At 38.6% G+C, this 17,831-nt stretch overlaps 1 protein-coding gene across 7 annotated transcripts in view; it reads right to left on the bottom strand.

Moving 5' to 3' along the window:
* Positions 1-295: 295 nt before the first annotated feature.
* The window catches only part of UTRN (utrophin), a 607,443-nt gene continuing 589,907 nt past the window's right edge, over positions 296-17,831 (bottom strand). For all 7 annotated transcript variants that reach the window (XM_038397679.2, XM_043511144.1, XM_043511142.1 and 4 more), the window contains 4 exons: positions 15,356-15,464; positions 13,483-13,569; positions 4,817-4,839; positions 296-2,509 (listed from right to left, as the gene is read on the bottom strand). In XM_038397679.2, the coding sequence (XP_038253607.1) occupies positions 2,501-2,509; positions 4,817-4,839; positions 13,483-13,569; positions 15,356-15,464 (228 nt within the window). In that variant the 3' untranslated portion in view covers positions 296-2,500. The remainder of the gene's footprint in view (positions 2,510-4,816; positions 4,840-13,482; positions 13,570-15,355; positions 15,465-17,831) is intronic.

The following is a 17,831-nucleotide window of genomic DNA, read 5'->3' as shown; positions in this document are numbered from 1 at the left end:
GAGAAGGATTGCAGAGTGTCTCTTGTCACCAAAGAAGGAAAATTGCAGAAGAATATGCACAGATTTATTTTTTAATTTCCCCCATATGTTGTTTTCATAAAAGCCTGAAATGCTATCCCATGGGAATAGCTTTTAAAATGTGGTTCACTTCCGAGCTGAGGAATATCAAAGCAATCTTCTGTTAAAAATTAATTTTATTCCAAATGAAATTTATAATATATATCCAAATTAGAAGGGAGAAGTCTGATCATTCTCTACCACAAAACTCAAAAGAATGCCATACCTTTTCTCAATGTTACTGCAATATACTCCTTTTATTTATTATTGTCTATGAGGAAGAATGTTACAATGTAGTGTTTTAAGTAGCTTTTACTTGGCAGCAGAGTAGAGGACATAGCTTGCATACAAACACAGGCGGAAAAACAATTTTATATATAACCTTTCACAGACAGAACAAAAAAGACACCAAATTGACCAGTGAGACCTTTTGAATTCAGGGAATTTTTTAAAAGGATTTCTTGCTTTGATATGATGTGGCCTGGTAAAAACAAAATATGTTGCAGAGAACAGAGCATAAAGCTATTTTCCATACTACTCATGAAGATGGGTCTGAGGTAGAAAGACAGTTATGGCTTTTCCTCTTCTGTAAAACTATTTTCCTTCTCAAAATAACTCTACTACAAATATATTTTTTCCTAGATGAAGGAATCCTATAATAGCCAGTCTCTCCCCATCCCACCTTGACAATTCCTCCATTTCCCCCATCCAAAAATAATAATACTTATAATTTATACAGCACTTTTAATCTTCAAAGCACTTTACAGACACTAGCTAATTAAGCCTCAACACCTCTGAGAGGTAGGTAAGTATTCTCATCCCATTTTACAGATGGGGACAACTGAGGCAGAATGGTTAAATTCCTTGCCCACAGCTTCAGATGGAATCCGCATCAGAGTCGGGATTAGAACCTGTGCTCAGACCATGCCTTAAGCATATACTGATGAGTGAAAATTATGAACGTAGGACATTCTGGTAGGCCCCACCTCCGTGAAGATAATCAGGTATTAAAAAATCCTGATGTTTTAACTGCATAACTTCTAGAATGAATACCAATAGAATTACCCAATTTGTAGCTTTTCAAGACTATTCCGAGATTTTCCTTCAACAACATTATTTTAGGATATGATTTTGTTTCCTCTCATTATATCTGAAAATTGATTATTGCATGCCGTTTACCAATCGAATATGTGTTCTGAAATTAAAACAAATGTCCATGCAACACTGTAAACTCAACAGTGAAGGCAGAAGAACCCATCACCTGATTGCTAATTTGAATATTTGTATTCTAAATCAGTGACACAATCTTCCCAAAATTATCCCTACCTTAAGCACATAAATAAATGAACAACAAATGAGCCTTTCAAAAATAAAGAGCAAGACTGAATGAAAATGTCCAGAGGTCCTGAACTGGTTTAAAGAAAATGTTCCAGCCCTGATATTATTAGAGAGGGCTTCTTAATTGATCAGACATTTCCAAAAGGAATACAAAAAAATTGTGTACGTTCAGATCTTATGTATAAGATCCCTGGTAACTGGTTGTTACTTTACAAGTTGGAGAATCAAGGCTTTAAAAAAAATGTTTGGCACAACTTGGAACAACAAAGCTCTGTCTCTGGGGGAAAATAAAATTGCATTTAGTTAGAGAGATCCTATTAAAACAACTTAAAATATTGTTAAGTCTTTATGTAGCTATCTCCTGATTTTTGAGTTGAAATAAATCTTAAAAACAAAAAAACAAAACTTATCAAACATAAAATCTTGAAATGCCCTTTTGATGCATAGCATTTATTACTTTAGTTTTAAAAGAGGGTCTACAATTGTTAAATGGAGCTTAGCCTTCACACATTGCCACTGATTTTTTTGTTAAATAGTAATTGTGCAAGTTATGTGAACTTGTTATTTTGCCAATCTTGGAGACAACGGAAGGGTCTTCAGAAATCTATCTGGTTAGATGGTTGACACAAGTATAAATAACCTGTACAGAACAGCAAGTGTGTCAGAAAATAAATGTTTTTGCAATGGAAATGCAAAGAACTGAAAGGAATGTATAAATGTCACATTTTGCTCCAAACTCTAAGCAGTTCTCTTTACTGTTATTAAAAAGAATGTATATAAAGCCCCCGCCCCCTTTCCCAATGCTATATATTTATACAAATCAATGACAAATGTATAATCATTTCCAAATACTCCACTATTCATTAATTTACAGTTGCATAGAAAAGGAAGAAGGAGGAAAAAAAGAACATATTATAAAAACACAACTTCCTCATCTTTGGGTATTCAGTGTTTTACTATTTCAAGTAGAACACACAATCAGAGCTGAACAGCATGTTCCAAGGTCCCATGCAATCTTCTGACTAAGCAGAACTTGTGATTGGCATTTGTAGAAAAGGGCCATGCTGCAGGTCAGGAAGCGTTGGTTGCCTTCGAAATGAATACTTCACATTGCCTATAGTGATGAGAAATAATGTCACAACAATATTTACATACATAGTCCTCTCATGCAGTGTCCTGAACACCCATAACAGAGTGCAAATACGAAATTTTGAGGTAATTTAAAATAAATGGGGTATTCCAAGTGTGACAGTGTCCCCCATAAGGCTTTTTGGAAATATGCTTATGAATGTATATATGACATAACTGGAATATGTTTTATGCTACATGTGCCATGTAACATATCTATGTAAAGATTATGATCTATTGAATATATTCATCCTATTTGTATGCATGTGCCATTGTTGCATTTGAAGTTATGAATATTGGCTGTATACTTGTTTGATTTTAAACAACCTTAGTAAGGCATTTGGTCAGCTTCTTTAGAAAGGAATTGGCAAGTTAAGTACCCAATCAAGAAGCATTTAATGAACAATGGATGTTGGAAAGCATCAATCCACATAAGAAGTCTTTCTGGAGACATTCAAGATACCATGTGGGCAATGGCTGCTGCCTATAAAAACGGAGTCATGCATGGACATGTGACTTGCCCAGGTGACTCCAAAACTCCATCTTGGAGCTGGACTTTGAATAGTAGAGAGGAGAGTTTCTCCTCCCACAAGAGAAAGTCTATTTAAGCCCGTGGGAGACCCCTCCATTTTGTCTTCACCTGGCTAAAGAGATAGCTTCTCCACTCCCAAGGATACCCGAGAGAAACTGGAATAAAGGACAGTAACTACAGGGGGTATGAGTGATTCCTGGATCCAGACTAGAAGGAGACTAGCCTGTAAAAGGAAGCTTACTGGAATTCCTCTGAGGGTGAGGTTTTATCTGTGTTCAGTTTCTTAGACATAGACTTGCGTGTTCTATTTTATTTTGCTTGGTAATTCACTTTGTTCTGTCTGTTACTACTTGGAACCACTTAAATCCTACTTTCTGTATTTAATAAAATCACTTATTAATTAACTCAGAATATATATTAATATCTGGGGAGGCAAACAGCTGTGCATATCTATCAGTGTTATAGAGGGCGAACAATTTATGACTTTACCCTGTATAAACTTTATACAGGGTAAAACAGATTTATTTGGGGTTAGGACCCCATTGGGAATTGGGCATCTGAGTGTTAAAGACAGGAACACTTTCAGTTTAAGCCTACAGCTGTTAGGGGACGTGGTTCACACCTGGGTCTGGGTTTGCAGCAGGCTAGCGGGTCTGGCTCAAACCAGGCAGGGCACTGAAGTCCCAAGCTGGCAGGGCAGGAAAGCAGGGGCAGAAGTAGTCTTGGCACATCAGTTGGCAGCCCCTAGGGGGTTTGTGTGATCCAACCCATCACACCAAGTTTTAGACTTATAGGCGCTGGATTCAGCAAAACACTTTAGTCCTTGCTTAACTATAAGCACATGCTAAAAATAAGTGTTTTAAAGTGTTTTGTGCTAAGCGAGTTAATTTTAGAAGGGCCACAGAAAACTTGTATTACAACCCTAGATAATGCTTAGCATTTATACAGGGAAGTGCCTTGCCCAAGCCTCATAGTGAGTCAGTGGCAGAGCTGGAATTAATACACAGCTTCTAGCTTCATGCTCAATCCACTAGGCCGAGATACTTGCTTCCAAGCTCTGGAGCCAGGCTGCTTCCTGTACTCTGAATAGCACCCCTTCTCCAATAGGTACGGAAATTGCGGAGTGACAGATTTGGCAGTCTGGCCATCTTCTTACCATACTGTATCTCTACAAAAACTGGGGGTGTGGAGCTTTCATCAGAGAACTCACGGGGCATGTTTGAAGTCCTCTGAAAGCCTGTTAAAAAGTAAGGTTCTTCTCTGGAAAACAATGCAAGTTAAACTAAGGGTTGGGGGTGGGAGGGATAAATTAAAGGGACTGCAGCCCCAAGTTATTTAGTCATTGACTGTAAGTCACAATTTAATTTATCCCCTTTAGAAATTATCATAATTTGGGAGAAGCCATGAAAATTAGACTATTTCTGTTATTTATAGACATATGGCATTATTTTCTCATATAATTAGTATATATATTTACAGCTATTTTTGTTATTTATGTTTCTGCTATTTATAACAGAAGTTACTGAAGTTTTATTAGCAGACATTCCATCCAAGAAAAAAAGGGCCATCTGTTTTTGAATGACCTTTTTGACTTAGTGATACAAAAAATCAGTAGCACTTAAATCAAACTAGTTTGCTTTGTTTTTGTCAGCCGAATGCGTATACCATAAAGCCAATAATTTGTTACAAAACCAAAGGAGCTCTTCTGCCTGTATTATATTAACACTATCGAAAGAGTGCACCATGCAACATGTACCATACCTGCTGTCTGCCAGCGAGACTTGCTGTAAATATACCAAAAAAAGAAAAAAAAAAGTTAAAAACGCAAAAGTACAGAATAGTACGACAGTTAAATATTGTTGTATTCAGAGAATATTTGCAACACAAGAAGAGGAAAATTTCATATGTGAACTTCATAAAATGTAAAAGGTGCTTTGAGGGCTAAGGCATAATTTTCTTAGCATCATAATTACTCTAATTTATCACATCATTGTAAACACTGAGCATGTGATTTGCTGACAGTTAACACTTTGTGTCTTATATATCTATACAATATTTAAGATTGCTGCATTACAATACTGTGAACGATTAATGTGGGTCATTCTAGAGAAATCTGGATTCAGTTAAGAGTAATAATATAAATATTATAAATATTGTGTTAACTATGTGGATAGCTCATTATAAGTGCAACCATAACAACAACAACTGATGATCATCCCTTCGGAATCAAAGACTATATGGACTTGTACACTAACTTCCTTAGGGTTACGCTAAAGGACCAGGCCCCAGTAATGCTCTCCCTGTTAAGTTTCACTATAATTTTTTCCAATTGATTTTCTTTGGATACATTTTAACAGAAGAGGCCAGTGCTGTATTTAGCAAGATTTACAAAGCATGTTAACGAAGGTGAGTGGGAGACCCAACAACTTAGGAGCAAGAGTAAAGGTCAGGATGTGTGAGGGAAAGAAGCACACAAACACACAGGAATCTGTGAAATATCCTTGGCAAATATGTAGTGAGCTATATTCCACAGCTAACTCCAGGTATTTACTTCATTAAACTGAATGCATTTCAGGAAGTCTTTTAGAAATTGCTAGAAAAAAACATCCAAAATCAAAAGGGGGGGGGGGATGACAAAAATCTCAGGCAGTGATGTTTTCACAAAAGAACTCTTTAGCAGCACGTTATTAAGGTTACAGGTCAGAGATTAATAAGTCAGTGTCATTAAAACCTCTAGCTACCCCTTTGTCTGTAACAAATTGGAACAGATTGTGTTTACCAAATTCCCCTCTTTGGTACATGCTAGTAAACACAAGACAGAGGTTGTGACTAAACTGCACCCTTTTTGGTCTCTATGTATTTATCTATTTTAAAGATACCTGTCTATCACAGATGTATGTACAAGCCTGTGCTCCTGTGTAACACATCAGTGTACTAGTACACAGCACATTTCATACCAAAGTGGGCATTTCACAAAACTAGATAGCCAATAAAAACAGAATGCTTTGCCAAGAGTGAGGATAGTCCAGTGGTTATGGCCCTAGCCTAGGACTTGGGAGACTTCAGTTCAATTCCCTGATCTGCCACAGACTTCCTGGTGATCTTGTGCTAGTCACTTAGGCTCTCTGTGCCTCAGCTCCATATTTGTAAAATTGGGATAATAGCACTTTTCACAAGACCTCTGTGAGATAGGAAACAAATGCTATATCTATACTAGAGAGCTTATAGTGGCACAACTGTACTTGTGCCAATAGGTGAGGCAGCAGTAGAAATGCAGGCACCTAGGGGACTTTAATAGTGTAAATTTAGGCACCATGGGATTTTAGGAACATCTAGGTTTAGACAGTAGCTTAACAGGGGTTTTGAGCATGTCCAAGTGTCTAGACTTTGCATCTAGGCACCTAAAGTGAGAGAGTTAGGCCCCTAAATCCTGTGGTTCTGGGCCTAAGTGCCCCCAGTTCTCAGGAAAGTGGTGTCACTGAGCAACTTCTGGGAGATGCTCAGTACCTCATAGAAGCAGACTTGCTGGCAGTTAGTGCAGAAGATATTTAATACCCCACATTACTGAAAAGATGGGATTGCTGAAGCATTGTGTACATTCAGTCTACATAAGCAATGTAGATTCAACTTTGTAAAGCACAAAGGACTTCCAGCTGAGCTAGTGACACACTATTACAAGGCTCCCATTAATTACAGCAGCTTGGGGACTCTGTTTTAGTCTGGAGGAACTCAATTCTTGTTTGCTGTAATAAACAGTAGTGGACACGGTCTATATACCTTTATGAAATGGTTATTAAAGAAGTATGTTACCTGACATTCTATTTGTCATAAAAAGTCCTCTAACTTGAGCTCTAATTTTATGAAACCTGATCCAGGAGACCAAAGAAAAAAAATGGTGGTAGAATACACAACAGAACCTCTTCCCACCCTCTAAAAAACAAAAAACCTGGATATTTTTATCTGCTTTCAGGAGCAGAGAGCCTCCCTTTCCCAGAGGGAAAAATCGGTTACCTATCTCTCGTAATTGTTGTTCTTCGAGATGTGTTGCTCAAGTCGATTCCATTCTAGGTGTGTGCGTGCCCATGTGCACAGTCACAGAATTTTTTGTGGTAAAAATAAGATTGTGTTCACCACTTAGCGGTATCCATAGGGTTGGCTGTATGGAGTGCCCTCTGGAGTGCCACACTCATGTGTCAGTATATCAGGTGCTGCTGGCCCTATGCCCTCTCAGTTCCTTCTTGCCAGCAATTCTGACAGAGGGGCCGCAGGGTCAGTAATGGCATACCAATCTCCCGGATCCAGGGAGGAGATGAAGGAGGCCAGGGAAACTATTTGGAATATCAACTTCTTGAGATGTTTGTTGAGTCTCCACTGGCCCAGAATGGGTCTTAGGAAATAGTGGAAGTAGAATCTGTTGGAGCCATTGCCCCCAGCTGGAGAAGGCTGTTAACCTCCTGAACAAGGAGTTGCTTGTGAGAAGGGTCCCTGAAGAGGGATAGGGAAGGAGGGCTGGAGGGGGGGATGGCCAAGAATTGCAGGGTGTATCCTAGACATACAATTTCTAGCACCCAACGGTCCAAGGCGACCCACGACCAGGCCAAACGGTAGGGACAAAGATGGTTGAGGAAAGGATGAGGTGGATCCAGGGATTTGACTACTTCCTTGCCAGCTGAGGTGTATAGAGATCCAGCGAGTCAAGGGTGGCCTGAGTGTCCTTTAGTCCGTGCAGCCTTGCATCTGTCTGCTCTGCAAAGAGTCCAATCCCATCAAACGGGAGATCCTGGATCGAGGAGACTGGAACTGTGCCTCATGACCACCGCTGAGGTAACCGCCGGAACAAGGTCCTTTACCCTTGGTCCTTCTTGCTCGATGCCTGGTCATGCTTTTTTGACTTCTTCTTGGGCACTGGCTAAGGGGAACAGTGCCAGGTACAGCCCGCTGCCAAAGGTGCACTATGAACCAAGGCGGAGGCACTGGGAGTGAGGCCAGGCAGAGAGCAGCCACCATGAGGAGGGCTCTCAAACGGATGTTGCGCTCTGTGTGTGTCTTGGAACAAAAGTTCATACAGATACGACACTTTTCTGTTATATGCAATTCTCCCAAGCACTTCAGAGAGCTGTCTTGGGGGAGTCACTAACAGGCACAGGCCTGTTACAGTCAGTGCAGGGCTTAAAACCCGGAGACCAGGGCATTCCCTGCCCGGACCCTTACTAATTACCGTGCTTAACTGGTACGTCACTAACTAACTACAGTAAACAAAACTATTTACAATTCTAATACACAAAGTGAAAAAGAAACTGCTGACCACTTGGCAAGGCAAGAGAGAGAGGTGCTCTGACCAACCACCCCGGGTGGTAAGAAAGAACTGAAAGGGCATAGGACCGCTGGCACCTGATATACCAAAGCATGAGTGCAGCACTCCAGAGGGCGCCACAGCCGACCCTTACAGATACCACTAAGGCATAAATCTCCGACAAATGTGCCTGTGGCCTCGCACACATCTAGAATGGAATCGACATAAGCAAACACTTGAAGAGGAATTCTTATTTTTCATAGTTAATTTCCCCCCTTTTTTTCCCTGGGGAAAAAAAACAAACAAAATGTTTTCCTAACTACAGAAACAGGTCAAAAGCATCTTATCTGTTGAGGAAAATGGACCCTTATCATTGTCCCATGGACCAGTTAATGTCATTGCAACATATAAAGCTTTCCCAACACATTCTATTTTGGATTGTAAGATTTCACTAGAGAAGGACTTCCCTGAGGGACTGTATTTCCATTAGATTTTTTTGAAATTGCAGCTATTATGAGTTTGCTCCCAGGCTCCTCATTGAGTCTAACTCAGGGAAATTACATATTAAAAACTGGTTGTACTCTAACATTACACTCTTATAAAATGACAGAAGACACCTTTTCCTTATCTCACTCTACAATAGTGCCTCATCTCACATCACACATGCTGAAATGCTCAGCCAGCACAAGTTGAGTTAAGGAATAATAACAATACCTGTACTACTACTAAATATCTTATTTAGGGCTGTCGATTAATTATAGTTAACTCACACGATTAATTAAAAAAACTGTGATTAAAAAAATTAATCACAATTAATCACAGTTTTAATCACACTGTTAAACAGAATACCAACTGACATTTATTAAATATTTGTGATTTTCTACATTTTCAAATATATTGATTTCAATTACAATACAGAATACAAAGTGTACAGTGATCACTTTATATTTTTTATTACAAATATTTGCACTGTAAAAATGATAAACAAAAGAAATAGTATTTTTCAATTTAGCTCATCAAGTACGGAAGTGCAATCTCTATCATGAAAGTGCAATTTACAATTGTAGATTTTTTTTTTGGTTACATAACTTTATAAACAAAACAATGTAAAACTTTAGAGCCTACAAGTCCACTCAGTCCTACTTCTTGTTCAGCCAAATCGCTAAGACAAATAAGTTTGTTTACATTTACAAGAGATAATGTTGCCCGCTTCTTATTTACGTCACCTGAAAGTGAGAACAGGCTTTCGCATGGCACTTTTGTAGCTGGCATTGCAAGATATTTACATCTAGATATGCTACACATTCATATGCCCTTCATGCTTCAGCCACCATTCCAGAGGACATGCTTTTATGGTGATGATGCTCGTTAAAAAATAATGCATCAATTAAATTTGTAACTGAACTCCTTTGGGGAAAACTGTATGTTCCCACATTCTGCCATATATTTCATGTTTTAGCAGTCGCAGATGATGACCCAGTACATGTTGTTCATTTTAAGAACACTTTCACTGCAGATTTGACAAAAAGCAAAGAAGGTCCCAATGTGAGATTTCTAAAGATAGCTACAGCACTCAACCCAAGATTTAAAAATCTGAAGTGCCTTCCAAAATCTGAGAGGGACGAGGTGTGGAGCATGCTTTCAGAAGTCCTAAAAGAGAAACACTCCGATGCGGAAATTACAGAATCTGAATCACCAAAAAAGAAAATCAACCTTCTGTTAGTGGCATCTGACTCAGATGATGAAAATGAACATGTGTCAGTCTGCACTGCTTTGGATCATTATCAAGCAGATTCCATCATTAGCATGGACGCATGTCCTCTGCAATAGTGGTCGAAGCATGTAGGGACATATGAATCTTTACTGCATCTGGTATGTAAAAATCTTGTAACACTAGCTAATACAGTGCAATGGGAATGCCTGTTTTCACTTTCCGGTCACACTGTAAATAAGAGGTGGGCAACATTATCTCCTGCAAACGTAAACAAACTTGTTTGTCTGAGTGATTGGCTGAACAAGAAGTAGGACTGAGTGGACTTACAGGCTCTAAATTTTTACACAGTTTTATTTTTGAATACTGTTTTTTCTGTACATAATTCTACATTTGTAATTTCAATGCTCATGATAAAGAGATTGCACTACAGTACTTGTATTAGCTGAATTGAAAAATACTTTCTTTTGGTTTTTACAGTGCAAATATTTGTAATAAAAATAAATATAAATCTAGTTCTGTACACTTTGTATTCTGTGTTGTAATTGAAATAAATATATTTGAAAATGTAGGAAACATTGAAAAACCTTTACATAAATGGTTTGAATCAATCAATAAATCAATTGAACAGGTTATGATTAATAGACAGTTTCTCAACAGAACAGCAAATAAGCCATTACACTTCACCCATTGCTGTCATTAATGGCTGTAAGAGAACACAATTCATCAAATGTGCACACAGCACCCATACACTTTTCTGATAAGAAGAACTCATCATCCAACATTTATAGCAGAAGTTACTCTGGAAAATGCACTGAATAATACACATTAGATGTGTTTCAACATTAAATTATCTGCCCTCTTGATCTGATCCCTTCCTCCGCAACTAATAAAAGAAACCAAACTCCTTAATGAAGATGAATATTTTACTATGTTTCAATTTTTAAAACTGAACACTACTTTACAGTTAGAATGGTCTTAAACCTCCCTCTCCCACTACTTATTTGAATCTGCTCCAAACGTTTTGATTACTCAGTATGCAAGAACCACAACATATACATTTTGCACCACTGCTGAGCAAAAGAATTAGCCTTTGGACCTACCTCTCAAAAACCAAATCTTAGCCAGATGTAATTTTAAATGAGTGAGACAGAGACCTAAAATAAGGTTCATAAATAAAACAGCAGGCATAAAGTTTAATCTAAGTGGGGCTACTCCAGCTTCATGAAAAGGAAACATAAAAAAGCACATAAAGTGGCTGACCTTACTACTAGTAAACCCCAGAAGTTACACTGGGGAGGGAGATGGGCAGGGGGGAAGAGGGGGGGACGACACCAACAGGAAAGGATCACATCAGCTGGAAGGATTGCGGCTAACTCTGTCAGAAATGCTCTGGGGTGCTAGGGAAACTCATATCAGAGTGGGAGCTGAGGGCACCCTTTAATAGGATGCAGAACCACTATTACAAGCTCAGCTCCACTCCCCATTGTAGAAATGGCATGGAGTTTAGAGTTGCTATGGGCAGTAGATTCTTCCACTCCTGTTCAGGGAAAGCACAGACTGGGATTATGGCTGTCTCTTGAACAGGAATGCAAGGGAGCTAAAGAACCCTCCATTCCCTGTGGGCCTGAGCATGTCCAACCATGATCTAACCCCATATTGCTTTCACCATTGCATTACAGGCCTTCACAAAAGCAAAATAAAAAACATGGGAGGAGGGGATACTTTTCCTTTGCATTTTCCATTCACTACAGTGACAAAGAAACAGTCTTATGGCCAAATGTGAGTGGTGCTGAGCACCAGCTCTATTGACTGACTTCAGTGAGAGTTCCTGAAGCATGGCACCTCTCAGAATTAGGCCCTTAACATGCACTATAGTGGTCAGTAATCTAGCACTAACTCAGGACCTCAGAGGACTGTTGAAACAAGCCATGTTTTGCAAGATATTCATTTGCTTTCTCAAAATGTGTAAAATGCATTTTCTCTGATGCAATTCTTCAAAGACACGCAAAGTGTGTAGGAGAGATAAAGGAAGTATTTTAATAGGGTTCAGCAGAGTTTGAGAAACAGAATACAACAGTGAGCGAATAGCTGATGACTTTGGCAGGGATGAGAGAGAAAAAACCCTCAACATTTTTTTCCCCTAGTGGTCATCTTCATTAATTTGTGGACATTTAAAACAAAGCTTTACAAAGATGCTATTGAACACCAGAGCTTTTATGGATGTTTTTGCTCTTGCTTAGCTAATACTGAAAACAAATGTGTTACATATTATAAACACAAACTCCCTGCAACATCCCACAGCTAGGAACAATAGCATATACAAAATGCTGGCAGAACTAAAGGGATTCTATCTTGTGTGACCAGAGAATGCATTGACACTAGGAAGAGAGGTCAGCAGATACATGTATTAACTGCTGTAAAGCGCTCACAGATGTCTGAGGTGCCTCCAGCTGTATAATCTTTTCCAGGGAGCTTTCACAGCACTGGAAGAGAGACCATGATTCTCTCTCCTCCCCGACCCCCAGCCTGCCCACTTCTCCCCATGGCTGGCCCAGTCTCCATGCCTTTCTTGCATGTCAACAGAGTGTCCCTTCCATGGGGCATGGAGGAGGGCATTCCAAGGAAGGCAACGCAGCCTCACCCCTTGAGGCTGGAAAGCCATACACAGAAGGTGTTCTCACTGGGTGAATTTAAGTGGGTCAATCTGGTCAGGCTCAGGAGGCAGTGTGTGCTCAGCCCTTAGGGGAGGAGGCTATGCCTGATGTCTCTCTCTCTCAGTATTTTATATGATTATACTCAATCTATTTGAAGATATTTTAATTGATGCTGCCCAGAAAATTGCACAGATTCCTGATCTGGGAGGTCAGTGGTGTGGTGAAGGACCCAATCCTGCAGCTCCTATTTTTCCCCAACTCTCACTAAATTCAAGAGAGATCACTGGCACCCAAAATTTCAGGGCTAGATTTACTACTGGTATAAATGAGCATAACTCTATTTACATCAGCAGAGAATCTGGCCCTGCATCTCCATTTCTTCTTCTAGACACAAAAGAAGATTCTGTTTGAAGCAAACTGCTTTTCTTAAAGTAGGCCACGTTAGAGTGAATATTTTTTCTTTTTTAAACACAGGATGACTATGATTTAATTCGGCTTCATTTTATCACTCGCTATGTACGTTAAACAGTTTCAAAGAACAGGATTACACAGCCATCACATCTTGGCAAATGTTCTTATCAGAGTTAAGCTTCATTTTTCTTGGTCAATATTCTGTGTATGACTTATTTGCAAATAAGGTTCAGTCACATATCTACACTGCTCTGTGTTAAGTTTCCAAAGAATGACAAGGGGAAAGAAGCAATGGCGGGGTGGAGGGGGGGAGAGGGAAGAAAGGGAGACAGATTTCACTATACTTAACACTTACAGCAGCAAGTAGGAAATGTACTGTTGATTTGTTCCATGACATCTGTTAGATCTGTGCTGGTATCATGAGGCGGGCCTAAGAAGTCATCTGCAGATATGACAACAAGATGAACAATAAATTTAATAAGGAAAAAAAAAAGAGACAACAAATTCTGAAAGTCATTCCCATCTAACCTACCAGCTAAATGCTCTTTTATATTTAAACTGAAACCCCCTACTTGAAGCATTTGTAATGTAATGTGCAGGAATTGCTCATTGAGAATTGACAATCTTGGGAAGGGAGGTGGAAGCTCAGTTATCAATTTACAACTGATCTCATTTTTCTATTATTAAGGCTTAACCATTGTGCCTGAGATTTAACCAAAGGAAATTGCCCACATGAAGCAGAATGAAGAACCTACTGTTAAAATAAATAAATTATTCTCTCATCTTGTTAAGCATATTTGGCAGTTGCACATTTGATATTCTGCTTTATTTTCAAACAATTTGCTGCGCAATTTCCAAAGCAAACAAATCTGAGATTTTTCAAAAAACATTCATCTTCCAGATAGTCTTTGTTCAATATGCATCAGCAATCCCATCAGTGCAAATGTTTTTCAGGCCATTTCCTTGTTTGTTTGTTTCTTAAAGGGCTTGTTAAATTTAGCCAATTAATGATTAGGGAAATCCGTTGGCTTCACTTTTGGCAGTGTTATTACAAAGCATCATATATAAATCTATCAGTTCATGAAAACAGCATGACAAAAGTTTCATGTCACATATACATTTTTTATGCCAATACTGAAAGAAAATGCTTTAGTATGAAAAACAAAAATCAGTATTTTTTAAAAAATTGTTTCCACTGCATTGGAATCAGATTATCAGTAGTTCAATGATTTGCATACAACGAGTGATGGTTTCTCCCCTCTTAGCAAAGATTTAATCTCAGCCTTGAGTCAGGCCTTGAGTCAGGAGTTTAACTCTATTAAGGGCTTTAAGCATGTGCTTAAGTTCAACTGAAGTCAATGAGAATTTGAATTAAGTGATGTCCTGGTAGGGATAGATTTAAGTATGTGCTTCAGTGCTGTCCTGAATCAGACCCAGAGTCCTGTAATAGTATAGCTCCATTACTTTTACAAAACACTACGTAGTACTACATCTATACAATATTATTGTAATTAAAATGTACATCAACTGTTAAAATAAATGAATAAAGTATGTTAATTGAACAAAGTATGATGCATTAGTCTCGTTTTTTAGTGTTTATCTGCAAAGGTTTTCCCAGCCATTTGTGAAAATTATTAAGGTACCAATAGAGTGAGGTTTAAAATACCCATTTAGGTAAGATTCACCCATGTGCAGAGGGTCTGCACAACTTAAATCCCATTGAAATCCTAACAAATAAAAAGTTTTTTCATCAGAATGTCACTATAAGATGAAGAGGTTCATTATATCCAGAATTGCATTTAGGACCAGAAAATGATACTATTTGCGATCTTTAAAGAGTGCTTTGCAGCCTGTCCATATAATGTGAGATGCATACCACGGCTGTAGGTTCCTTCAGTCTGATGGGATTTAATTCTTCCCTCAGTGCATTAAGGGATTGTGTCAGTAATTCCCCTTCTCAGAAGGGACAGGAGATCAAGTAGTATAGACTGTCATCCATTACTCCTAAAAAACCAAGTCCTCTTTCCCCAAATCACAACACTATATTATTCTTCTCATGATGCCCAGTTCTGAAAACTCCTACTACCAATTGCAGTGAGCTTCACACCCAGCAGTGTTAGCTACATATGTATAATGGGACTAATATTGCTACTTCAGGCATACATTAGTAAAACTGGTTGCAACCACTTGTAGACAAACACAGCACAATATTTGACCAAAGTACTAACCTGTCTGATGAAACTGTGAGCTGGCGTCCTGATCAAATGAGTAGCTGTGAGCAGAATATTGGGGTGAAGCACAAGAAGAGACTCCATTAACTCTGGAATCCGATTCAGGCTGAAAGAGGATTAAGAAACAAAAATTCTGTCATTATAGTAACGCAGAAGTTTACATGTACCAAGTTGCGTGTGTGTGTGTGCGCACATGTGTGTTGTTCCCTTTTTAATCAATGTCATTTTCTCTTCTCATGTTATTTCTTGTTTCCTTTTAATTCTCCCCCACTCATCTCTGTTCCAACGTGGGTTGATTTTAGGAAGATATAGTTTCTAGGAAAATAATCTATAAAGAAGATTTGACCTTTTGATGTTGTCATAGTCAGCCTCCAATTAGCTCCCTCATGTTAAGGCAGTGTTTGGCTGTGCATGTGTTCCACAGAGTAACAATCTCCATTACACAAAACAGTCCACTCTTCTTGCCCAAACCCCTTGGTCAGGCCAGGAAGGGATAATATGAAAGAATCTTACAAAGGGGTTTGGGTCTTCCATTAGACTATCTTGGAAACCTTAGGAGAGGTTAACTCCAAACTGTTCAGTCTTGTATAACTTTATAAAATTCTCCCCACAAACCAAGTCAAGCAAACACTAGTTTTCAATAAGAATTATGTCCAAATGAAGTTTTAAAACTTCAGCTACTTTTGTTATAGCCTGTTCTAAAATGCATGGAGTATGCATTTAAAAAAAAGTGTGTGTGTAGATATGAATATAGCTGAACTGCTTGGTAATAGTGACCATAATGTAGTTAAATGTAACCTGTAGGGGGAGAAATACCAAAGAAACTCAAAACAGTAGCATTTAACGCGAAAAATGAGATGCAAGCTATATGGAAATTAAAAGGAACAGTCACAAGAGTGAAATGCTTGAAAGTTGCATGGAAAAATTTTTAAAATCATCATCATACTAAGGGTCAAACTAAAGGTATACTCCAAATTAAAAATAAAACATTAGGAGGATAAAAAAATGCCACCATGGCTAAACAGAAGAGTAAAAGAAGCAGTTAGAGACAAAGAAGACATCCTTTAAAACTGGAAGTCATATCCTCGTGAGGAAAATAGTAAGCAGCATAAATCTCTGGCAAGTGTAAAAGTATAATTAGACAGGCCAAAAATGAAATTGAAGAGACACTAGCAAGAGACAAAAACTAACAGCAAAATTGTTTTGAAGTACTTCAGAAGCAGGGAGCCTGCCAAGCAATCAATGGGGGCACTGGACAACCGAGGTGCTAAAGAGCACTAAAGGAAGACAAGGCCATTTGGAGAAGTTAAACGAATTCTTTGCGTCGGTCTTCACTGTAGAGGCAGTGGGGAAGACTTCCCATACCTGAGCCATTCTTTTTAGGGGACAAATCTGAAGAAATGTTCCTGACTGAGGTGTCAGTATAGGTGGTCTTGGAACAAATTGATACATTAAACAGTAATAAATCACCAGCACCAGCTGGTATTCACCCAAGAGTTCTGAAGGAATTCAAATATGAACCTGCATAACTACTAACTGTGGTATGTATCACTTAAAATAGGCCTCTGTACCAGATGACTGGAGAATAGCTAACACCACCAATTTTTTAAAAAAGGTTCCAGAGGCAATTCTGCTAATTACAGGCCAGAAATCCTAACTTCAGTACCAGGGAGATTGGCTGAAACTATAGTAAAGAACAGAATTATCAGACACACAGACAAACACAATATATTGGAGAAGAGTCAACACAGCTTTTGTAAAGGAAATCATGCCTCACCAATCTATTAGAATTCTTTGAGGGTGTTAAAAAGTATGTGGACAAGGGTGATCCAATTGATATAGTGTACTTGAACTTTCAAAAAGCCTTTGACGAGGTTCATCACCAAAGGCTCTTAAGCAAAGTAAGCAGTCATGGGATAAGGAGGAAGGTACTCTCTTGGATCAGTAACTGGTTAAAAGATAGGAAACAAAGGGTAAGAATAAAAGGTAAGATTTCACAGTGGAGAGAGGTAAATAGAGCTCACCAAGGATCTGTACTGGGACAAATGCTGTTCAACATATTCAAAAATGTTATGAGAAAAGGGGTAAACAGTGAGGAGGCAAAGTCTGCAGACGCTATAAAGTCACTCAAGATAGTTAAGTCCAAAGCTCACTGTGAAGAGTTACAAAGGGATCTCACAAAACTCGGTGATTGGGCAACAAAATGGCAGGTGAAATTCAATGTTGACAAATGCAAAGTAATGCACATTGGAAAACATAATCCCAACTATACATACAAAATGATGGAGTCTAAATTAGCTGTTACCACTCAAGAAAGAAAACTTGGCGTCATTGTGGATAGTTCTCTGAAAACATCTGCTCAATGTGCAGTGGCATTCAAAAAAGCTAATAGAATGTTAGGAACCATTAGGAAAGGGATAGATAATAAAATAGTAAATGTCATAATGTCACTAAATAAATATATGCTATGCCC

Source organism: Dermochelys coriacea, chromosome 3 (assembly GCF_009764565.3).
Source record: "Dermochelys coriacea isolate rDerCor1 chromosome 3, rDerCor1.pri.v4, whole genome shotgun sequence".
NCBI classification, from domain to species: domain Eukaryota; kingdom Metazoa; phylum Chordata; order Testudines; family Dermochelyidae; genus Dermochelys; species Dermochelys coriacea.
The sequence above is the reverse complement of the archived record's forward strand: the minus strand, read 5'-3'. Positions and strand labels throughout refer to the sequence as shown.